Consider the following 25,043-nt stretch of genomic DNA (forward strand, 5'->3'; position numbering starts at 1 on the left):
ACGTTTCCATCACTGGCCCATCATAGCCAAGAAAAAACACCTTAAATCAAAGAATGCTGTCATACAAACAGTGTAATACACTTTCCCCTCTCGCACTCTTCCAAATATTACTCAATATTCACACGCACTACACTTACATTCTTGCCCACTCACGCCCGCACGCCTCTGAACGGGAGGCTAGCCCATTGCTTCCCATTGACCTACAAATTCCATAAATCACACAGCCGAAAATTCCTATAACCCTCTGTAAATTCAGTGTTCCATTTCCTACCACATACTGCCCGATTGCGACACTTAGATCTGTAAAAAGTCGCTGCCAGCACCTTCATTCTTTCACCCGCTCCTACATCTGTCATTGCCCATGATGTGAACACAAAATCAGTTACCAGATATGCCACTGTGTTTTTAACCTGCGCTCCCACCCAATCAACATCTAAACTTAACACTTGCAATACCTGCAACCCACCTCCTCCCATGAATCGATTTACCCCTCCAAACCATTCCCTGACCCTGCCTATGCACTCACAAAAATATACAACATGAAAAAAGGTTTCTACTGCACCACACGCTCGACACTCCCCAACATCCCTGAGCTTTCGATTAAATAAAACGATCCCAGACGGCAGAATCCAGTGTAAAAAGCGATACATCACCTCGTATACCCGGACTAATGCGCAACTTCCGGAGACATTCCCATATGTCGCACCAGGCATACATCGGGTATGCTACTTCCACAGCAGCCACCTCCAACCCCCCTCCCCCACTCTCTCGATCATGCGCAGCTTGACTTGAGCTGGACCTCTCACCACCATCATAAATCTCGACATCGCCTCCCCTACTCGCAAATCCTTCCCCGCTCACCATCATTTTATGTCCACATGCACTTTCTCAATCCCCCAACCCTTATTCCCACCCTCTCGCAAAAAAACTCTGTTTCACGAAAATACTCATAATCCTTCGTTCCAGCGGTATGAGCCCCTGCCCTCTTTGGCCAATCGGTAAAGTAATTACCCCTCTGCTTAACCACTCACAGCCAGATCCCCAAATGAACCGATAAACCCTACGCAACAATTTCGTGACCTCTCGGCGCATTAACGGATACATGACCACCACATGCCATAATTTATTATATAAGAGTACGTTTGTCGCAATTACTCTTTGGTGCAACGTGAGATTTGCGGACCTCAATCCTCCTAATCTTTTTAACACACTGTCCACGGCCCTCACCGAGTTCACCTCACGTGCCACCAACGGATTACAAACATACACAATCCCACATATCTTAAGCTGGTCCACCACGCTCCACCTACCCATCATGCCCCCACTCATTTGGTCCCAATTTCACACTGTCATGAGCTTAGTCTTCATAGCATTAATTCTCATCCCTGTTGCCTTTCCAAACACGTCCACGATTCCTTCCACCTGCTGCAAATCTACACCACCTCCTACCAAGACCGATGTATCGTCTACGTAACCCACAATACCAGGCCACCCATCGCTCTCATAACCCCCCAAACCCCCCAAAACTCTATCCCACACCGCCCTATAAAAAGGATCTTGAAAACACACTAACAATAATTGTGAAAGGGGACAACCTTGCCTCCAACCCCGACTCATCTGAACTGGCACACCTAACTTTCCATTGACCTGAACACACATAGTCGCCCCTGCGTATAAAGTCTGTGCCCAAGAGTTGATTTGATTCCCAAAACCCTGCCAATGCATGAACTGTCAAAAAGCTCCTTTTTCTACACTATCATTTGCCGTAGCCCAATCCAAAGCTAAAATCCCTTCCCCCCACCCGACACCTGTCGCCTTTCTATGAAACCACGAATCATCCCGTGATCTTCAAACATGGACCTGCCTTGTATTGTCCCCTATCTATAACTTTTTCCATCGCCTTTTTCAGTCTATTTCCCAGTATCCTCGCGAACAACTTGTTATCACCACACATAAGAGAAAGGGCCCTATAATCCAGGACTGTTGATCGATCCCCTTTTGGCACCTATAACACCACTGCCGTCCATTGCAATTCTCCCATAACCCCCATTAGTCTTTAATATGTTAAACAACCGCACCAAAAATGCTCTCATTACACCCCAGTTTGTTACGTAGAAATCACTCAGGAGTCCATCAACGCCAGGTTCTTTACCTGAGCTCGCCCCAGTCAGAGCCTGCCATATTTTGCACTCCAAAATAGGCTCTCCCAATGCCTCTCTGTCTTGCCTACTAAGCCCACACTGCATGTTATCACCGATTTCCTGTAGTGCTATATTACTTATCCCAATGCTTGTCATGTAGGTCTTAACCACCTCTTCGTATCCCACGCTGGCAATTTGATAAGGCAAATTTACTCACAACTAACCGTTTTTGGTGTGGTTCCTTCTTCGTCTTCCATTAATGAGCATTTTCACTTCATCTAGTCCTCAATTTTAACCGCAGCTTCTCATTCTAAACCCCAAACTTCGGGCAGGCATTCTCAGAAATGAGTGCTTTGGTGGTCTCCTGCTTGTGCTCGTGCAGTACGTTTGAAACGCGCTTCGTGGGGCAGGTACCGGTACAATAGAACCACAGAGAGACTTGTTGATTTTAAGCAGAAGCATGCGATCACTGGCCGTGTCATCGGTTTCGAAACGCACTTGCTGGCGAGATTGCCTCCACCATCACCTCTGCTTCCTCTGAGTGCAATCTGGAAAAAAGTACGAAAACTGAGTGGTAAATATTCTTCTGACCCGGCTCCTGTTCTGCAGGTTGCCGGTGTTGATATAGCAAACCCACTAGATGTTGTCAATGAAATTGGCAATCATCTGGTCTGTATTTCTCAGGGGCTCCATCTATGCCCCTCGTTTCTTTTCTCAAAGTCTGCCAGAGTCAGCACCCTTGGACTTTTCTTCTCTCAGAGAAGAACAATATAACGTGCCTTTTACACTTCAAGAACTGGAGGCAACACTCTCAGCTTGCCGATCATCGGCAGCTGGGCCCGACGACATTCAAATTCGTATGCTACAACATTTACATCAGTCAGCCCTTGCAGTCCTATTACGCCTTTTCAATCACATTTGGTCACAAGGAGTTCTTCCACAGCTGCAGAAATCTGCCATTGTTCTCCCTTTTCGCAAACCGGGTACTACGGGACATGAAGCCTCCCACTCGTCCCATTGCTCTTACCAGTGCAGTTTTCAAAGTGATGGAATGCCTGGTAAATAGACGTTTAGTGTGGTATTTAGACAACAATCTCTCCACTCGTCAATATGGCTTTCGTAAGTGCCGTTCAGCCATAGACCCCTTACTACGCTCGGATACCTATGTTCGTAATGCCTTTGCGAATAATCACTCGGTTATTGCCATATTTTTTGACCTTTAGAAGGCATATGACAACTTGGAGGTATAATATTTTGGCCCAAGCCCACTGCTTAGGCCTCCGTGGAAATATACCATCCTTCCATAAGACCTTTTTAACTGACAGACATTTTCGTGTTCTGGTTAATAATATGCTGTCCCCGGACTTTATCCAAGCTGAAGGTGTCCCCCAGGGATGTTCTGAACACAACACTTTCTCTCTTTGCTATAAATGATTAGGCCTCTAGTCTTCCATCAAATATTTGGCCATCACTCTGTTGATCACTTCGCTATTGCCTGTGCAGGCGCTGACTGTCACCTCATTACAGTTTCTCTCCAGCATGCTGTCGACCGTGTTTCTAATTGGGCCACCACACATGGGTTTAAATTTTCCAGTACCAAAACTCACCTAATTACTTTCACTAGACGCTCTGTCATCTCCGATCATCCTTTGTACCTCTATGGCTCCCTTATCCCTGAACGTGAACAGCCAGGTTTCTGGGCCTCATCTTTGACAGTAGGTTATCCTGGAAACCTGACATTACCTCTCTAAAGGCAACTTGTCACAGCCGGCTGAACCTTCTTAAAACCCTTGCTCATCTTTCATGGGGAGCTGATCATCGAACTCTCCTTCGCCTACATTCCACCCTCATTTTATCGAAACTTGATTATGGTGACCAGATCTATTCAGCGGCCTCTCTAGCCTTAACCCCATTCATCACCAAGGATTACGTTTATGCTTTGGTGCTTTTCGCTCTTCCCCTGTTGAGCGCCTCTATGCAGAAGCGAACATTCCATCCTTATCCGATCGCCGTAATGCCCATTGCCTTCGCTAATATGTATGCTCTCATGATCTCCGCAATCCTTCCATTTATAGAATGGTCACTGATACTAGTAGACATTCTTTATTTGTTCGCTGCTCCTGTTTACTCCATCCCTTCTCTCTTCACCTACATTCGCTCTTGTCTTCTCTTCAATTACCACCTTTCTATGTTCATGTAGCATCTCACTTTTCCCTACCCCCGTGGGAAGTTCCAGCTGTTCGAGTCTGTTCTTTCTCTCTCCCTTGCTCGAAAGCCCAACTGTCAACGGTCGCTTCTCGCTCTTTTTCTTGACCACTTCCACTCTCATACCATTGCAGTGTACACAGATGGCTCTAAGTCTTCTGACGGCGTAGGATTCGCAGCCGTGTTTCCGGACAGCGTCGTACGGGGGCATTTACTGTCTTCGGCTAGTATTTTTAGTGCTGAATTGTATGCCATTCTTGCAGCTCTTGCATCTATGCCTGTGTCATCATTTGTGGTTGTCTCAGACTCCCTTAGTGCTTTACAGGCTATACAAAAATTTAATATACCTCACCCCTTAGTCCTCCATATCCAACAGTTTCAGGCTATCTGAAGATCAAGCGACAGTGCGGAGCCGCATCTTTACCAAGCATAAAGTATCTTTATAGTTTTTTGCTGGGTCCCTGGTCATGTTTACGTACAGGGCAATGAACAGTCAGACAGTGCTGCACAGTCAACAGTACATGACCTACCAGTTTCATATAGAGGTATTCTATTTACGGACTATTTTGCAATAGCTACCCACCTTCACATCCGTTGGCAACAACGTTGGTCTACTCTGCTCAGTAACAAACTTCAATCTATTAAACCGAGTATAGGTTACTGGCAGTCTTCTTGTCACCAGTGTCGAGGTTGGGAGACTACTCTCTCCCGTCTTCGCATTGGCCATAAGAACATAAAAAAGAAGGAACACTGCAACAGGCCTGCTGACCCTTGCAGAGCAGGTCCATGTCCCCCCTCGGATTAGACCAATGACCCCCCCCCTTCCGGATTAGCCCAATAACCCACCCAGTCTGATTATCTCCACTCAAGGATGGAGCACTGCACCAGACCCAGCAGCACAAGCTAGTCAGGTCCAACTCACACCCACCCACACCCACTCATGTATTTATCTAACCTATTTTTAAAACTACACAACGTTTTAGCCTGAATAACTGTACTCGGGAGTTTGTTCCACTCATCCACAACTCTATTACCAAACCAGTGCTTTCCTATATCCTTTCTGAATCTGAATTTTTCCATCTTGAAACCATTGCTGCGAGTCCTGTCTTGGATGGAAATTTTCAGCACGCTATTTGCATCCCCTTTATTTATTCCTGTTTTCCATTTATACACCTCGATCATATCCCCCCTAATTCTACGCCTTTCGAGAGAGTGCAGATTCAGGGCCCTCAGTCTATCCTCATAGGGAAGATTTCTGATACATGGGATCATCTTTGTCATCCTCCTCTGTACGTTTTCCAGAGCATTTATATCCATTCTGTAATACGGTGACCAGAACCGAGCAGCATAGTCTAAATGAGGCCTAACCAAGGATATATGGAGTTGAAGAACAACCTGAGGACTTCTATTATTTATACTTCTAGATATGAAGCCAAGAATTCTGTTAGCTTTATTGCGAACACTAATGCACTGTTGTCATGGTTTTAAATTACTGCTAACCAGAACTCCTAAATCCTTTTCACAATCAGTAGTATTAAGATCTACATTATTTAGTTTATATGTAGCATGGCTATTTACCTGTCCAACGTTTAGAACTTTGCATTTGTCAATATTAAACTGCATCTGCCACTTCTCCGACCATTGCATCAGTGTCCTCGTTAGAATGAATTGGACGGCCTATTTTGGTGTCATCAGCAAATTTGCTTATGTCGCTATTTATTCCTTCAGCTATGTCGTTTATGTAAATTGTGAACAACAACGGGCCCAACACTGACCTTTGAGGAACACCGCTTGTGACGTACCCCCATTCAGATTTCTTCCCATTTATGCAAACTCTCTGCTGTCTATTTCTCCTCCTATTCCGTGTGCCCTAAGTTTCCTCAATAGCATCTGGTGTGGAACTCTATCGAAAGCCTTACTGAAGTCCATATACACAATATATTGATTACCATGATGTACCTCCTCAAACACATTAGTGAAAAAAGTTAGTAAATTCCTAAGACAGGAATGCCTCTTTGTAAAACCGTGTTGAGATTCATTAATCAATCTGTGCTGTCAAGATGGCTACGAATTGCTCCGGTAATTATTGATTCCATAAATTTTCCCACTGTGGATGTAAGGCTTATTGGTGTATAGTTCGAAGCCAAAGACCTGTCACCTGCCTTGTAAATAGGTATTACATTTGCCATTTTCCACTTATCAGGCACTATGCCAGTTTGTAGTGATATGTTAAAAAGATTCGCCAAAGGAATGCTAAATTCCTCTTTACATTCCATACTCGTCTTACTCATGGATATCTCATGGAGAGGCGCCCTGCTCCTTTCTGTGAGAATTGTCAGGTTCCATTATCAGTCAGCCACATTCTGTTAGACTGCCCACTTTATCAACGAGCACGCAGAATTTACCTCCGTCGTCGTCTTCACTCCCTTGCTCTCTCTTTACCTTCCCTTCTCGCTGATGGACCCACCTTTCATCCGGACTCTCTCATTGACTTTTTGACAACAACTGACTGACTTCATAAACTCTGATACCTTCAGCCCTTTATACCTCAATCTCTTGCTACCCTCTACCCCCGCACTATCCCCTGCCCCGCTGTTTTCTGTAACCTACTGATCATCCCTCCCCCCTTCTGCCGCCCAATACCCTCGCTTCCTTCCCTTCCCTGCAGCGCTGTATAGTCCTTTTGGCTTAGCACTTCTTTTTGATTACAATAATAATTAGTCAGCAGATATCCTCTTGTCCCAGACATACCATTGTATTTACAAGGCTAGCATATCCTGGAATGTGATAGTGAAGTTTCTTAGCCTTCTATTCGATCGACGGTTGACATGGAAGTCTCACTTTTCGTCTTTGAAGGATGTTTGCCAAGGTTGGCTGAATCTGTTTGCGCATCGTTCATGGGGGAGCAGATCGCCGGACTTAAATTTGCCTTCCGCCCTACTCTTGTCAAAGCTGGATTGTGAAAGGCTACTCTGCGGCTTCTCAATTCTAAGTTAATCCCCTTCATCAGGGGCTTCATTTATGCTATGGCATTGTCTCTTCTCCACCTCCATGGGAGACTTCCACGTCTTTCTTATTCTTGAGTAACTAACACTTCCAATCACGGTGGTACCTGTTTCCAACCTACTCTGGTTAAAACTTCGTCACCTCCGTTTCTAACACTTGCAGCCCTTGCCTCCGAACTTCCCTACCTCGTCTCCTGAAACTGTCCTCGAGTTATCTCGTTCAATGGTTTAAGACCTCCCACAGCTACACCTTCCTTTTGCTCCTCTACTTCTCCAGTGCAAAACATCCCCAAACCTCAAATGTCGACCTCCTTCATTTTTAAGTTTGTGCCTTGTACTTTACCTCGTACTGTCTTAGGGGTGTGAGGTTCATCCTCCCACTCCCAAGTTTCTTCCTCACCTGTATTCTCCAAGTTTCTAGTTAACTCTAACCTCTCCTCTTAAAACTGTGATAACTTTCATCGTCTCTCCGATCTTTACTCGCCATCCTCCTCTCTGATGTCAATTTCCTTGTCCTCCGCTTGAAGCAATCAGAGTCAAAAAGCAATGGACACCGATCCTCCCATCATTCTTCCTCACATTTCTGAACAATCTATAGGACTTTCTTAGTAGTGTTACAATCCTTCACTGCTTACTCGTCTTCCTCTACCTCGTGCAGACTTTACTGACCCTCCTGGTTCATACACCTACTGCTGCTTGTCCGTATACTTTTCGTAAATCGTGACTTAGTGGAATATTCGAGGGCTCGGGAGTAAGAGGTGAGCTTCAGGTATGACTTTCCCAGGTTTCCCGTTTCTTTCATCCATCACATCCCAGGTTATATATTGCATTTATCGAATCTTTTTTACCGATGGTGTATCTCTCCTTCTCGGCTTTTTTCTATTGCAGATTTTTTTTATTTCTGGATTCCTCAGTCACCTCTTCTCTGAGTAGGTGATTGTAATGCTGATCATTTCCTCTGGGGGAAAGATCTGACCCGTTGCTATCAGAGGCTCTTCTCACTTCTCTTCCCCCTCCATGTTTTACATACGGGTACTCGCCCATTTTGACCTTCGCACTCTCCTCTTGCACTGATCAACATGTTTGCTCCTCAACAACACAAGACTACCTGGTCTGTGCTCCCAGATTTACATGACAGCAATCATTTTCCTATCCTTACTTCCCATTCATATTCTCACCCTCCTCGAAGCCCAGGTTGATAATTTGAACTAGAAAATTGGGACCTATACTCGCGTCAAACTACTTTTAGTGAGGAACCTTTTTCATTCTGTACTGATGAGCTGTTACATCTATTTTTAACCTCAGTTTTAACAATAGCCAATTGTGGACCACGTGTCCAGCCTGTCCAGGTCTCTGGAGTCCTGCCTGGTCCTCATCTGATTTAATTCTCATTAACTTCACATCTGCAAACAAGGGCACTTCTGGGTCTATCCTTTCAGTTATGCAGGGGTCGATTCATAGCTCCTGGCCCCCGCCTCTTCACTGATCGCCACTAGGTCTCATTCTCCTTGTTCCTTAAGCCTTATCAAACCTCGTCTTAAAGCTATGTATGGTTCCAGCCTCCACTACGTCACTTTCCAGACTATTCCACTTCCTGGCAGCTCTGACTGAAGAAATACTTCCTGGCATTCCTTTGACTCGTAGGAGTCTTCAACTTCCAAGTGTGACTCCTTGTTTTTCCCATCTCTGGAACATTCTCTCTGTCCACCTTGTCAACTCCTCGCAGTCGTAATCATGTCTTCCCTAACCCTCCTGTCGTCCAGTGTTGTCATGCCGATTTCCCTAGACCTTTCCTTGTAGAACATTCTCCTTAACTCTGGGACTAGTCTTGTTGCAAACCTTCGCTCTTTATCTATTTCCTTGGCGTGTTTGACCAGGTGTAGATTCGAAACTGGTGCTGCATACTTCAATATGTACACCATTCGCCTCTCAGCCTTTGAGTAGAGAGGACGTGTACAACTGCTTCCCCCTATAGTTGACTAGGTGGCAGTTTTCATTTTCACAACTTGGCGGCGAGGCGCCGCATGAATACTGTGTGTATTAAATTGACTCGTAGGTAGGGCCGTGCTTGGACCGTCGACGGCACTACTATTGCCTGCGATAATTCGTGATACCTGTGGTATTGCCAGTAAAGACTTGTACAGTGTGGCAATGAATGGCGTTTCACGGATCTTTGTGAAGTTCTGCTCGGCTCATATTTACGAGGAGGTGGTCGACAAGCTCCAGGAAGTTAATCTAGTGGTTAACCCAGCAGTGTCAGTCAAGCTACATTACATCTCCCGCTATTACACATGGGTAAAGGTCAGAAATATGCCCTTTGAGGCTGATGTGTCTGACATTAGAGCCGCACTGGGCAATTATGGCACCATACACATAGCTACAGCAGGGAGGTGCTCTGTCGGGCCATATGCAGGAATACCAGAAGGTACGTTTTCTGTAAAGATGACATTACAGCACCCAATCCCTTCTTACGTGATCTTGCAAGACTTCAGAACTCAGGTAATGGTGTCATATGCAGGGCAACGCCGCACCTGCAGGTTGTGCAGCTCGTATGATCATATGGCGGTAGAGTGTGAACGACGACGAGATGCTAAGGTTGAGCAACAAAGCAAGGACGTTGAGGAGGAAGCTGCGGGGCAAGATGTGCCTGGTGTGCCGGTGATACCATCAGGATTGTCATGGAGCGAAGAGGTTGACGGAAGTATCGCCTTCTTTGGAGGCGAAAACAATAGAAGGCTAGGCTCTGCAAGATGTGCATAACAACGACGTAGAGGAATCCATTGCCTCCGTGCTGGATGAATTATTTACAGAGAGGAGCACGAGTCCTGTTACGGACCCATCCCTAAACCTGGGACCTGCTGCAAAGGCGGACGCCGGACACGAAGAGCAGTTGGTCGTGGGCGTCCCTGACGCCTTGCTGCAACATATGGTGGAGGTGGAAATCCACCAGGACTGCTCTGTGGATGAAGACATGCAGGTGGAAAGTGTAACGCAAAAGTGCTCTGTTGCGCTTTCAGACTCGGAGGAAGTGCTGACGCCAGCCTAGCGATCAGGGAAAAAAACCTGGGCGGATGTGGCACAGAGTGTGCCCTGTGGACCTAAAGCTCAAGGGTTGGTCAAGAGTGCTTCAAAAGGGGGAGGGGTTGAAAAGGGTGTGAACAAAAGATTCGGTGAGAAACATTCAGTATCGAAAGGAAAACCCCCACTGACCAATTTAAGTGTCTGACATTAAATATTAATGGTTTGAGGAGTGTGCGAAAGCGTGTATGGTTACGAGAATTATTAGTGCGTAATAATGTTGACGTTGTGTTCGTACAGGAACACAATCATAAATTAGGAAGTGAGTTGCGGATAGATGGGTATGATGTGTATATGGAGAATGCTATATGGTTGAAAGGTGGCGTTGCCATCATGATCAGGGAGACTAGCCCATTTGTTGCGAGGCATTGCGAGGGTGTGGAGGGGAGGGTAATAAGGGTGGAAGGTCTATGGGGCAGGGTGAAGGCTGCCTTCGTGTGCGTGTACGGACCAGCAGAGAATGATGGGCGTGTAAAAACTAACTTAGTGAAGGAGGTATTAATTTACTATTTGAGGTCACTCCCTTAAGTAGTGCTCATAGGAGGGGATTGGAATGGAGTGATCCGGCGTTGGGATGTTGAACCCTGGGGAAGTGGACACTTTTCTGGTGTTGAAGATATTGGCCTTACCAGCTAAGATATAATTTATAAATATAAATATATTGAACACTTAGCTGATAAAAGACAGCAAATCGTCTACACAGCCGCCCCTGCAGACGAGGTCTTGAAAGCTGTCGAAGGCATCTCAACATGGGCTGTCAAGAAATTTAATGTGTAAGTATATAAATTACCCCTGAGGGGTGTTATGTCAGCATATTTCATTCGATGATGGCTGACGATATACCTACTTGTTTGGACTCAAAAGTCCACACCTTACTGCCGACTATAGGTTGATTACAAACTCCTTGCGACTCAAGAACTGCGCAGTCCCCCGATCTACAGGAAATTCGTAACATACCTTGCTCTTGTAACATAAGCTATGGTGTTCTCAACACCTTCGACAGGTATCGGTGACTTGATAGAAGCTGAAGTGTCCTTGGATGTCCACATCTTCCATTGTCTAGGAAACGCACACTGGTACACTGTTCCATAAGATTTGTCTATTGTTCACAATTTTATCACAAGAGAAGCTGATCACACTTCACTTAAGTGTTTATTGTGTTTTGTGAGACACTTTGTTCACACTGACACACAGATCAGTGTTCTTTGCTGGTTATCCTGGCATCAGTGTCACTCATAGTAGAGTCAAAGTTAATCTGGCGACAACACACCGCTCCCTGCCATCACTGCCCCCAGCACAAAAAAAAACTGACTTAATACTCCTTGCTTCCTTGCCACTTCCTCGATGAAGCAAAGCAGAATGTTTGATTCTTGCTGTCTTAAGCATAGACAACAATGTACACTATCTTTACTATGGTAATAAAGTGGGAGTAGGATTTTCCTTAATTGTCCTGCTAAAATAGGAAATACACTGTCTCTTATTAAAATATACTTTGCAACACTGGACTGCAAGGATCAGCGGTCAGTTGACCACGTCGCATAGCATCTGTGATCAATTACTCACTGTAGCAATAAACAATGGAAGTGGATATGGGCTGCTGTGTAATGCACCGAAGTACAAACAAATAGGCGATGGTATGGAATATCGGTGCATAGAAGGGCACTTTCATTAAAGGTACCATCAGGAAAAGGATCTGAAGAATACAATAAATTATAGCCCGAGATGGGATAGATAACAGCAGAGTAATTTTGGTTCCTGTAAGCAAACACCAACAGGGGAAAACTGGGAGAATAACATGAAGCTCACCCCAATTACCCCTGAGGCTGCTTATATTCCACTGTAAATAGACCATGATTGACAACGATAAAGAACTGAACTCCACAGGTAAGGGTTCCTATGGACTAGAGGGGTTCGAAAAGTCCACATGTGGTGGCAGTGGAAAATGTTCAAGTAGCGAAGGAACGGTGCACTGTGAAGAAGAGTTGCACAGATGGAGGAGAGAAGGAACAGAGGGTGGATCAGTGTCCATTAAACGTTTGGTCTCTGCAATATATTCAGAGATTGCTTCAAGTGTTTTGGAATTCAAAGACGTCGTATGGAAGACAATATTGGACATAGTAGGGGAAGGATGGGTAAAGATTGGAACTAATGGACTGTACCAAAGTAGGGGGGAGGGCAAAAGGGTGGAGGGAACTGGAGAAGATGTGGGGAAGGGGACAGAAGAGGCAGAAACCTGGGAGGTGGCAGAAGAGGAAGAAACTTTGGAGGGAACAGGGGAGGAAGGTACAGTACGAGGAGGGTGAACCTTTACAGTTTTAACAGACAGTGAGAAGGGAAGAACCAGGTACAGAGACTGAAGGTAAGATGAGGTGGAAGAATGGAAGGAGGGGTTAAAGGAGCTTCTTTTGACTTCAGAGAAGTAGAGGGAGGATTAGGTGGTGTCGAACGAGATCTCGTCGATACCGAGGCTTGTGAGGGAGAACACGAAGCGAGAACAGACTCAGGCGTTGAAGTAGCGACGTCTGAGCCCAGGACAGCGAAAGAATTCGATACAAGAGTGTAACCACAGAATGCTGCTGAAGATGGGACCCCCAAAAGTGGGGGGGGAAGTTTTGAAATACGGGAATAAGAAACACGAGGTACTCTCCCTTGGAGGCAGAGATGAGAAACTGCCATGGCATAAGGGAGACCTTCTGCCTCTGAGGCAACCGACTTCCCACTCAAGTAGACTTAGCAACGGCGAGAGTACGAAGGGTGAGCCTCATGACAATTAAGGCAAGAGGGAGGTCGATTGCAAGACATTAGAATGGTCATCGGCACCACAGACTGGGCATTCTGCTATAGATCTGCAATATTTCGCTGGATGGACAAATCGCCAGCAATTTCTACACTGTTGCGGTGTAGGGATCACTTTTCGAACTTTTAACCGATGTCCTGCTACATAAACTGAGGATGGGAGTTCTCAGCTGTCAAAAGTTAAACGAGTCACATTGCAAGGGAATCTTCTCTTCCCATGGGCAGGAAGAACATGAGTGTCTACGTTGAGGATTTGGAGATCGGGTTCCAGCTGTTCAACAATGTCATTGCCACGTGTCTGGGAAATTTTGTTGAACTATGTTATAGGGCAGAATGACTACCCCTACAAGAATTGAGGGAATGTTTTTCAATAGTGACAGGAACAGTATCGATATAGGAAAGAGATCACTAGCTTGTGTAGCATTCTGTACAGTGATGCACATACCGCTCTTAAGAGCATGAAAAGAAATACATTTACCAACATGGCGTAGGAGTGCCTTGCCAATACTTTGGTTGGATGTAGACAATAGGGGAAGTCGGTCGTAAAGTGAAGAATTTAGTCCATTGTGCATTCTGAAACAGCATGGAAATGGAGTGCAGGACGAGTCGATCTTTTCTAAGAACGAGAAGGTGAAGTATCATCAGCAGGTAATTGTCGTTGGTGTTTAGGAGTGGGACCAGAGTTGGTCCGACGTGGAATGGGCCGGCGATTTGAAAATTGCCGCACTGTAGAGGGAGAGGCCGGAAGCATAGTCAAAGGAGAGCAGAGGTCAGATAAATCGAAGGAGTCTGTCGAGACCTCGGTACCTGAAGTGGGCGAGAAAACAGCACCGGCAAGAGGTACAGAGGCATTAGGAGTGTCCGAAGAGTGGTTCAAAGACGAGATGGGGTCAGAACGGGGTGCTATATCAAGAAGGGGCCCGGGGGTAGCAGGTTCATGGACTAGGGCTTCCATGGTTAGGTTACTTTTTTGTTTAAGAAAATGAAAATAAAAAAAGGGGGACTGGGGAAGGATAGTTACTGGGAAGAATGAGGGCCAGAAATCCTTCTGCTCCCAAGAGGACCTCAGCACCGCATGTAGTGCAGATGCAGCATTGAACCCGTGCCATACCCTACCTATAATGCCAGTAAACCAGCAATCTGGGATAGCAACCTCACATCTGCCGAGCTACCTCTGAACAAGAGGGCGGCCGGATATCCGCCACAAAGCATACCTCCTTTGGCCACCACCCCCGGAATCCGAAAGGCAGCCTCCAGAGATACACCCGTCGCCCGAAAGATACACAAAGCCACTCCCCGGGAGACTGGAGAGGGATTATGGCATCCCCAGGCAATTCAGATTCCACAGCAAACTACCCCACTGCCAAGAACCTCAACAGAATAGGATGGATCCCTGTACCCTTTCCCCTACCCAGGAACTAGCGTGCCTGTGAAAAAATAAAACCAAAAAGAGGAAGGGTAATAGGGAAGGGTGGGGAGGAAAAGTAAGAGGATGGGAGAGGGAGGGGGATATTGGGGGTAATTAGGTTTGGTCCGAGGAAGGAGACCAACAGGTCTAATTCCTCAGACCAAGAGCCTCACCACGCCAAGGAGCTCCCCTTGAAGAGGTCTGCTGACTAATAAAACGGGTTTTTGCACTAGAAAATTTAAATTGAGAAGTGGCTGAATGGAAAACTAATGCAACTTAAAACTAGGCCGCTACCAGGCGACAGTCAGTGCCTATGTAAGCTAAAGCGAAGTCAACCACAAAGTGGATACTAAACATTCGATGGAAGAACGGAAGGTAGGTCATTTACAGCAAAGACAAAGGGTGGTGTTAAAGACTAATGGAACTGCCTGGACACAGAAATCCAAGGCACCAACACAGACACGCTAGTATTCCAGGTAAGAAAGTGGCAAGGTAGGTCGGTACATTACTGCAGAGGCCTAGGCAAAGCTGTAGTTCTGTGTTCAGAAAAGTTTGTGAAAAATCTGTGCCTTATGCAACTTTAATGGTAGTGTGCAAAGGGAGTGAAATGTTGGTCTTCTCTGGGTATAGGGAGAATTAAACAAGTTAAAAAATCTGTCGCTTGGGCAAGACTGAAGATGGTCAGTCCTAAGACTGGAGACCTTTAAAGTGTAGCATAGTGGGAGAAGCAGCAATCCAGGATAGCAGCCTCCTCTACCGAGCCACCTTGCTGGATAAGAGGGCTGTTGGATACTCGACAAGGCATACCCTATCTGGCCACCACCTGGAATCCGACAGGCAGCCTCCAGAGATACACCCCATCACCGAAAGGACACCAGAAGCCTCTCCCAGGGGGGATACCCCGAGCCTTAAGCCTCTCCCAGAACACCGGGGAGGGTTTGGGACATACTCAGATGCCACATCAAACTAAACTACCAAGCACCTAAGTAGATTAGACAAAAATGCCTTTTTCCAACTAACTAGTATGCCCGAGGCAAGTACCCCAACACCTGATGGTTAGGACAGTGAACTGGGGCAGGGGTAATTAGGTTCAGTTTGAAAAACTGAAGGTTAATTCCCTAGACCAATAACTTTACCCGAAGGAGCCTCCCCACCCCTTAGATAGGAAGAGGTGGTCCGAGAATGTATGGTTGGGGAGGAGGATGGGGTGAAGAATTGGAAGTAAATTAAGATGTAGACTAAAGCTATGTAGTGTGTTTATACTTCAAGAGGGAAGGGGCACTGAGAAGTTAAAATAGCAAGTGGAAAGGTGAATTAACGAGAGAAGACCAAGATGGAACCCGAGAACCTCTCCCCCCCCCAGCCATTCAAAAAAAAAAAAATATATGATACAGTCTACTGTAGAAGGGGCACATGTGTGCACTACAAAAGTCCGGAGCCATCCAGCGACCCTGGAATGAGTGGATACAAGAGTGCCATGGCATAAATGCGAAGACAGCTAATTTGCCTCTAACAAAACCAGGGGGGAAATAGGCAGGGTGCTCCTCTTGGCAGAGAACAGGAAAGGGTGGGTGGCTGCAGGATGGACTTATAGTCAGCAGCACATGTTTTGCTGTGTAGGCGAAGAACCAGCATATTCCATGTTGCAGGGTAGGGATCACCTTCCACACTTAAGCACTGTTCTGCTAAGTAAACAGAGGGAAGGCTCCAATTCACGGCCTTATTGTATTGAAGGATAACGCCTCTGCTCGTGGGCAGGGAGTATGCAAGTGCCAACTTGCACGAGTGGCACTCTTGCAAGTGGATCTGGAACTAATGCTAATCTGAATTTAAATGCGCCTCCGGTATTTTGAACCGAAAACTCGTGTGCCATCAAGTTAAAGACGTTTTGCCCAACACTGCAAATAGTGTCTCGATAATGCTGTGGTCAGAAAGAAGTTTTAAATTTAATGAAGTTTTCAAAGATTTTCTTCGACGTCTGGAGTAAAGGGGGAGGAAATAATTTCCTAAGGTTCAGAGGCACTAGAGGAAAGTCAGACTAAAGGATTGTTGGAAAATGTTACAAGTGGGCCTGCCAGTCTACAAGAAAAAATTTGGGGATAAACCAGGATCGTAGTCAAACACGTGGAAGTCAGAAGTGTATCAATGTGATACCCGAGGGTAAAAATTAGAGGTGGGGAGAAGAGAGAAAAAAAAAAAAAAAGCCATGCCTAGGGTGCTGCACTAATGGTCTGGCAGAGTGCAGGTCATTTTTTTTTACTTAAAAATAGGGGAAGGAGGAAGAATTTTAGGGATAGCATACATGAACGAAGTGTACTTTGTATCCCATACACACCCAAGAAGGCCCTGAATGCAGATGCAATATAAACTGTCATACTCGAGCCATCATGCTAGTAAACTGGCAATCTTTGATAACCTTACATCCACCAAGCCAGCCTCTGGAGAGAGAGAAAAAAAAAAAAACCAAACACCCAGTTAGCTTTGTTAAAGCTTCCATGTCTACCACCTTCCGAAACAGCCAGGTTGCCTCCAGAGCTACATCGGTCACCTGAAGGACACCCTCGGACCCTTCTCCCCCCTCCCCCTTCTGGAATATCAGGATTTCACCAAATTATGTAATACCACTTAAACCCCTCTGCAGAATGGGATAATTCTATACTTTAACCTCCCCCCCTCCCACTCGAATTTGACATCCTCCAAGGCCAAAAATAGGAAGATGGAGGGAATGGGGCAGAGAATAGTAGGTTAGGGGGCTTATTAGGATCTGTTTTAGAATGCTAAGATGACTGTACGATTTGTTACCATGACAATTTTAGTTTCGAAGTGACCCTGGGCTAAAAAAAATTTCGAACTACCTCTTGGGTAATGTGGTAAACAAGGCAAGGGACAAACCAAGTATGCAGGATAGTCACGATAATCCCTAGCCAGGACTTCGTAGTAAAGTAATCAGTGTTAGAAAGTTAAGATAGCGATTTAAAGATAAAGTAGAATACGTAAAGTTAAAATAAAAAAAAAAACATTTAGGGAAAGAGCTAGGTTTAAGTCAACAGGGGAAACTGTTCGGGAGGGCAATGTGTGGTAATAAAGTTAAAAGTTTAATAATTTTAAGTGTTTGGTAGTCAAAGAACTTCATGGAATTAAGACAATGGAAGGGTTCTTGGCCATTGAGAAGTCTTGAAAGTTAAGTTATATGCTTTAGAGGGTAATAATGAAACCCGTGATTAAACAATCAAGCTTTATTTCAGTCTTGATAAAGCAAAAAAATATGACAGCAAGCCGAAGTAAAAGGTTATTTTATACACCATAGAATTGTGTTGCCTCGCATATAACGTGTCTTTGATTGTTGCAGTTTGAGTCGTGCCATGTAACACCGTCGTTGTAGTGGTTATTAAGTAAAGCCAGGCACTGCTCGTTACCTTCGTCGTTATCGGGTTGAGGGAGGCCTCGCCTATGGACAAAATTGTTAGGTGTGAGGAGGAGGAGGAGGAGGAGGAAAAAAAATTTAAATGTACCCCATCCCCCACCTTCATAGAGAAGTTTTACCTGCCAGTACGAGACCAGTTTGTGTAAGCTGAAGACGCACCAGATAACCAAGTCCAAGAAGAAGAGCTTATGGTGTTACCGCTCGTCCATACGTCAGAGATGTAATCTGAAAATGTAATTTTAGATTTATATTAATGAAAAATAAAGCGTAGTCCCTAGTTTAGGAAAGGACATTGGAAATGAAATTCAAGATAAAGAAAAAGATGTTTATTGAATAGTCCACTTCCCAGAATTAAGAACAAAAGGATTAAACTTACGTTGAATAACAATGGTAGAAATAAAATCTTGTTCTCGCCGACTTTCTAAACTGACAGGTTGAAAGCCATTACCAAGGCCTGCACAGTAATAAACAGCAGTTAACCAGGTGTAGGATCGGCCGCCATCATGACACCATGAGAAGTGGTAAGCCTTTCCATCGTAAACCTCGTCAACCTGGAATTTACCAAGAGCAAGTTAAAAGAAAAGAAAAAAAAATTATTAAAGGATAGTTCACAGAACTAATGAGAAGCCTTACCAACGGCTTGGCGAGGGGATCGCAGACATATGTAGGCTGACGCAAGTCGTGGAAGACTTGTGGTCTTGGTATGAAGCTCAGTCCAGGATGGTGGGTGGTTATTTGTTGTGTATTAGAAGGTTGAGAGTTAACCAGTGGTGCCGGAAACTGTATCGAGTTTGTAATCTGTTCCCGAGGTGCTGTGAACTGTTGGTTACTTAGACCTTGAGTCTCTCCAAACCGAGGAAACGGATTTGTTGCAGGTTCCAGAGGGGCTGCATGATGGGGCAGCTGGTTAGTTACCCGATGTGTAATAGGGCCAACAAACCTAGGTTGCTGGTTTGTTTGCTGATCTCTAGGGGATACGAACTGTATAGCAGAGTTTGCCGAAACTGTAGGTATTAGAGGCTGAGTTTGTGGAGGAGCGGGAGAGACCACTAGAAGGCCGGGAGAGCGAGCCATGTTTGTATCATTGTTACCACCGTAGATGATTGGCATACCATCATTCCTAATGAAGTGCTCACAAGCAACGGTAGTGATGACGGCGGCCAGGAGCGCACAAATCATTTTGCTTATCTGAGAAGTTACGGTACACTTTATTTTGCTAGTTTTAAAACTAATCACTAACTATTAAAGATTAAAATTGAATAAGATCAGTGATCTGTCCTCTAGGACTGGAAGTGTAACTAGTTAGCACACAACATACGCACAGCAGTATGAAGGTTCAAGTCTAGCGTTGATTAAACTGGTAGGATGTTATATTCCGTATTCGTGTAATGAAGTTAAACCAGAAGAAAAGGTAGTCTGAAACTTACTCTAGATTATTTTAGCATCAAAGCCTAAGTAGGAAGGAAAAAATAAAAACTATTCTGTCATGTTTTCCCGTGTACAAAGAATTAAAAGTAAACTTCGTTTATACAAGTTCCATAAAATTCATTCTATTAAATTATTGGAAATTTAAGCTATTCAACTTTAAGGTTATATACATGGGGAATGCTAACCTGTAGGATTATCGTGTATGTGGGGGGTGGGATTTAAGGTACTCAGGCTTTGGGAACCTGAGCACTATTCTAATTTCAGTTATGAAGAGGTAAAGAATCTAGGGTTTTAATTTTAGAAAATAAACCTTTTCGGTAGGGCAAATCTCTGGAAAGAAGCAGCGAGTTCAATGTTTGTTTTGTCCCCTTAATGGAGGTTCTTGACGCTGGTGAGGGGTTTATGATACGGGATTTTATCCGTTTAGTCTCCCGAATTGGGCTTCCATACATTCTATACATGCATTTCTGCGCCCTCACGTGCGTTGTAGAATGCTATGGGTCAAGTAGCCCATAGTGATATTGCCAATTGGTTGACAATGTTTCTTTAATACAATGGTTGTTCAGTTTCCGGTATGGGTTGAAGTGTTGGGCAAGTCGTTATACACGCGGTTTAGTCTGTAGGTACGTGGTTGACCTAAGGTAAGAGGAACAGTAAGGTCCCTCCGAGTAGTGTAGACGAAATTCATGGTTTAGTTTTGGGTAATTGAGATTAAAGCGAACGTTTAACGAGAAATAAATTTAGTAGTGGCATGTTAGCGTTATTTGTGCTATAATTTAAAGAGCCCTCTTCTGCAAGTGAAGAATTAGTTGTAAAGGAAATTTATTCGTTTAAGAAGTGTCAAGAGGTGTAGGGAGACCGTGTGAAGTGATATTAGTCATGTTACTGCGCTAACAGTGGAACCTGGAGCACTAGTGTAGCTCGTGATTTGAACATTTCATGTTTCAGAGACTAGTTGGGTTTTGATTGGACAGTTCTGAAAAGTTAAAGAATTAATATATGTTTAAGTGTTAAGAATTTATGCTAATGCTCTAGTACAAGGATGTAGTCTCGAGACCATAGAAGTGTTTAAATTCTTTATTAGTTTATAATGAACAGGAACTTCGTCAAACTCACGACAAATAGAGGTTAAAGTAATTTCAGAAGTATCTACTTTTAATGATACAGCACTACTCTATAGCTCAGATAGTGAGGATCTTAACAGTTTCTAACTGAAACGGGAAGTCTAACATTCTATATACAGCCTAAACCCCAAGTGGGTTAAAATTCAAGCCACAGTTTAAATATTAATTGTAATTGAAGTAATAGCATATATACACTGAATTAGATAAATTAAATGCTGAAGAAATAAATAGAAAATATATTACATCTCTCGACAGATAATTATACCCTAAAAAGTGATACCTTTCGAGTCGTCAATGTAATCCACTCAATACCGAGAAAGGAAGTGATTGAAAAACCACCTTACCCTCAATTTTATAGAGACAACAGAGCTTCTGATTGGCTGACATCTGTAAGACAATGATTTCCATGAATTGTAATTGGCTGAACACAGATACTGCGACCAAAAGCTTTAAAGTGCCTGTTTGGTCCACCCGAAGCACCTTTGGACATTTTAGAGTCTTTTTTTATATTTTATTGAGAGCATATCTTGTACAGACATAATTTTTTTTTTATATTTTATTTAAAACTTCATGTACAAATATTAATAGGTACATATATAAAAAAATGAACAAGGACAACATCAGTAAAACAATATATAAACACAAAACAATCCAGGCAACATCTGACAGTCTACTATATACAAGTCATTCGTCTCTCGACCTCCGGGGAGAGAGGACGCACGCCTAGTAGCTACACCTGCCGTCTGGTGGTGACCTATAGCAACTAGAAGACAAAATGGCGTACCGAGTGGGACAACGGATTAACACTGTTTGTATACAGCTGGTACGTGGCACGCTTACTGGAGCAACGATGCATACATTGCTACCTGCTATCATCAGGGACGCCTATGGTGTCCCCAACGAGGAAGTATATGGTGTTGCCTTAAATGGGATGACCAGAGTATTCCTAAAACTGAATCGTACCGGCGTCTACGACAGACTTGTTGAAGAGTACCAGGAGAGGAAGGTGACGGTGAACTCGGCAGTGGACGTTGTTATGCATGACGTATCCAGGTACTATACGTGGGTGAAGGTGAGGAATGTCCCTTTCGAGGCGACGGCGTATAGTATACAGGAGGTATTCAACAACTACGGTAAAGTTCAATCGGCAACGATGGGAGTATGGACAGAAGGGTCATAAAAGGGACGACCTGAGGGCTCTTATACCCTCAAAATGACGTTGGCTAGGCCTATACCGTCCTACGTCATGCTGGTGGAATCCAGGACGCAGGTCTTTGTACACTATCCCCTCAAGGAAGGTTCCTTGATGTTGGTGAGGGGCTCTTGATTTAGGGAATTGGATCTGTGCTCCAGTTCCCCGAATTAAGCCTGAATGCCTTCCACATCCCCCCCAGGCGCTGTATAATCCTCCGGGTTTAGCGCTTCCCCCTTGATTATAATAATAATTTGTACACTATGCCGGCCAGAGAAAGACCTGTCGACTATGTAGCTCATATGACCATATGGCAGCACAGTGTCCTAGAAGGCAGCCTACCAGGGCTCCTGGTACGTTGGCAGTGGAGCAGAGACCATGTGAGTTGATGCCTGAGTTGGGAAAGGAGGAAGCAGTGACGAGTGGTAGATGGAGTGAAGAGGTAGAACTGGAAGTATCGACGGTCGGTACCTGTGTTACCCTCCCGGAGGTGACAGGGGAGGGGCCCCCAACGCCTGAGGGACGGGTGGGGAAGAGTCTACCCAGAAGTTTCTGGAAGCGGTGCTGCAGGAGTTCTTCGACGAGAAGGTGGCCGGGGAGGATGGTCCTGAGAAGTCAAGTGAGATACAGCTGATGGTTGAGCAGCAGGGACAGGTGAAGGGTTCGAGGAATGACAGAGAGGACATGGAAGTGGTGGTGGAAGTCCATCAGGAGGACGTGCAGGAGGTAGATTTGTGTGTGAGTGAGAGCTCACGCAAAAGGACTGCGGGTGCTTTTGACCTCGATGAGGTTTTAACACCTGGGCAGAGACCCGGGAAGAAGTCATGGGTAGTTGTAGGGGAAAAGGCAAGCAGGGGAGGGGGTGTACTGGGGAAGATCAGTGGGGGGGGGGCAAGGAGGGGCTGGAGGACAGGTTAGAAAAAAGGATAAAAATGGTACAGGTACTGAGAAAGGTGGAGTAAGATACAGCGGCATAGGGGTAAGCCCCCTCTTCTGGCAAATTCAAGTGATACAATAAATGTCAATGGGCTTAAATCTGAGGTAAAAAGGGTTTGGTTAGAGTGGTTTTTACGAAGGTTTGATGTGGATGTATGTGTTTTGCAGGAGCATAACCATAGGTTAGGTAGTGAATTGAATTTGAGGGGTTATAAAATGTTTGTCAGTAATGCTTTGCAATTAAAAGGAGGGGTAGCAGTAGCTGTAAAGGAGACCAGCCCATTGCGTGTCATGGGTTGGGAGGAGGGGGGAGGGTTGTAAGGGTAGATGGGCACTGGGGAGTGATGAGAGTATGTTTCATTGGTGTATATATGCCGGCATGTAACAATGTTAGTCAAAGTTGATTTTGTACGTGATGTTTTGATGTATTATTTGCGGGGTTTACCTTCTATAACTGTACTTGGAGGTGACTGGAACTGTGTGATTAGGTATGGTGATGTGTCGCCGAGGGGGGCAGGATGTTTTGGGTGCACTATGGGATGTGTTAAGGGATGTAGGAGTTGTAGATGTGGTGGGTAGGGGGCAGTATGGGGTGGAGCACACGTTCATTCGTGGGAATTATGGGGCGAGGTTAGATAGGATATATGTGATGCAGGGGATTGGTGTGGAGAGAGTGAGGGCTTTTGATGTCGGTTTTTCGGATCACAGGGCGGTGATAGCTGATCTGTGGGTGGATGGTATAGTACGCATATATGCTGGGTATTGGAAATTGAATGTGAGGCTTCTGCAGGAGGGGGATGAAGGCTCATCCTTTGAGGAATGGTGGAGACACTGGGATCCTGTCAACCCAACCCACATCATTCGTCGCTCAACCTTTGGGACGAGCGGACGTGAGCTGAGCCTGCCCTCTGCTGTCAACCGGTGACAACTTGGTTTTCTCAAAATGGCGCAGCCGGCAAGAAGGGTAAACACTGTCGGCATAGAAGTGGTGCGTGGGGCTGTGCATGCCCACTCAGCTCAAGTTTTATTACCTGCCATCATCAGGGACACATACGGCATTGCCAACGAAGAGCTGTATGGTGTAGCCTTGAACGGGGCATATAGAATTTTGGTGAAATTTCTCAATGCAAGTGTATATGAGGACATAGTCGCCAGGTTCCAAGATCTTTGTGTACCAGTGAATCCTGCAGTGATGGTAAGGCTACATGATGTGTCCTGCCATTATACATGGGTGAAGATAAGAAATGTACCCTTTGAGGCTAATGAGGCAGACCTACATGCTGTTTTCGAGAAGTTTGGGACTGTTCATATGGCGACATTGGGGAAATGGAAGGAAGGTTCGTATTCTGGGATGCCTAAAGGAAGTTTTTCCTTAAAAATGACATTGAGGCATCCTATTCCTTCCTATATTTTCCTAGAAGACTTCAGGACTCAAGTAATGGTGACTTACGCAGGGCAACAACGTACCTTTCGATTATGCGGTGCCTATGATCACATTGCTGCGCAGTGTGTTAAACAACAGGGTACACAGGCGAAGGAACAGCATAAGGAGGCATCAGAGGACCTTGAGACGTTGGATTTGGCACGACCTGAGTCGGTTTCCTTGAACAAGGCTTGGAGTGTGGAGGTCGAGGAGGCCTTGAGGGAGGAAGAGTGTGTAACTCTTTCGAGAGAGACATGCACTGCAGGGCAGGCACCGGACACCAAAGATGTGGTGTCACTGGGTGAGGACAGGGCCGTGGAGGCTACCATTGATTCAGTCCTCCACAACCTGTTAGGGACCCCAGGAGAGGTCACAGTTGAGGGGCTTGTGGGTGCCCTGGATGCTGCTGGGGTTCCAGGTGGTGAGAGGGGGGGAGGCATGTCAGAGACCCAGGTTGAGGCTGGGTTGCAAATTGGCACGGTGGTGGCGGAAGTGCACGGGGATGGCTTCCAGGTGGAGGCGGGGAGAAAGGCTCGAGTGTCACGGAAGAGAGCGGCAGTGCCCTCGGACGTGGATGATATGGATGTGCTCACTCCGGCACAGCGTTCGGGCAAAAAGGTGTGGGCTGAAGTGGTTGAGCATGGACCTGGGGGGTCCAGGGGCAAGGGGCATGTGAAAGCAGATCACAGAATGGTGATTGAAGATCAAGGGCGTATAAAGGGGAAGGGGGATAAAGGTGGTGCAATACGTAAAGGCAAACCTCCATTGACAAATTCAAGAGTCTCTCTATAAATGTTAATGGTCTGAAAAATTCTAGGAAGTGTGAATGGTTTCATGAGATGCTCATTAGGTATGGTGTAGATGTAGTGTTTGTGCAAGAGCA

At 45.3% G+C, this 25,043-nt stretch overlaps 1 protein-coding gene across 3 annotated transcripts; it reads right to left on the reverse strand.

The window, feature by feature from the left end:
- Positions 1 to 17,854: 17,854 nt before the first annotated feature.
- On the reverse strand, positions 17,855 to 21,013 carry LOC128699289 (uncharacterized). Of its 3 annotated transcripts, none has more exons than XM_070098278.1 (5): positions 20,890 to 21,013; positions 18,691 to 19,245; positions 18,434 to 18,608; positions 18,177 to 18,282; positions 17,855 to 18,081 (listed from the first exon to the last, which is right to left on the reverse strand). In XM_070098278.1, the coding sequence occupies exons 2-5, from the start codon at positions 19,234 to 19,236 to the stop codon at positions 17,928 to 17,930; spliced, it is 981 nt and encodes a 326-aa protein (XP_069954379.1). In that variant the 5' UTR covers positions 19,237 to 19,245; positions 20,890 to 21,013; the 3' UTR covers positions 17,855 to 17,927. The 3 variants fall into 3 exon arrangements, with proteins under 3 accessions (XP_069954379.1, XP_069954378.1, XP_069954380.1); XM_070098277.1 differs by lacking the exon at positions 20,890 to 21,013 and adding an exon at positions 20,389 to 20,436; XM_070098279.1 differs by lacking the exon at positions 20,890 to 21,013 and adding an exon at positions 19,380 to 19,489.
- Between the last annotated feature and the right edge of the window lie 4,030 nt (positions 21,014 to 25,043).

This window comes from Cherax quadricarinatus, chromosome 61, assembly GCF_038502225.1.
Source record: "Cherax quadricarinatus isolate ZL_2023a chromosome 61, ASM3850222v1, whole genome shotgun sequence".
Taxonomy (NCBI): Eukaryota; Metazoa; Arthropoda; class Malacostraca; order Decapoda; family Parastacidae; genus Cherax; species Cherax quadricarinatus.

Excerpts from the sequence above, each read along its gene's own strand:
- LOC128699289 (XM_070098277.1), bottom strand. The coding sequence starts at position 20,421 with ATGTTCAAATCACGAGCTACACTAGTGCTCCAG. Across the intron at positions 19,246-20,388 it reads GAGCTACACTAGTGCTCCAG|ATAAGCAAAATGATTTGTGC; the intron begins GTTCCACTGTTA and ends GTAACTTCTCAG. Across the intron at positions 18,283-18,433 it reads TTCTACCATTGTTATTCAAC|ATTACATCTCTGACGTATGG; the intron begins GTAAGTTTAATC and ends TTACATTTTCAG.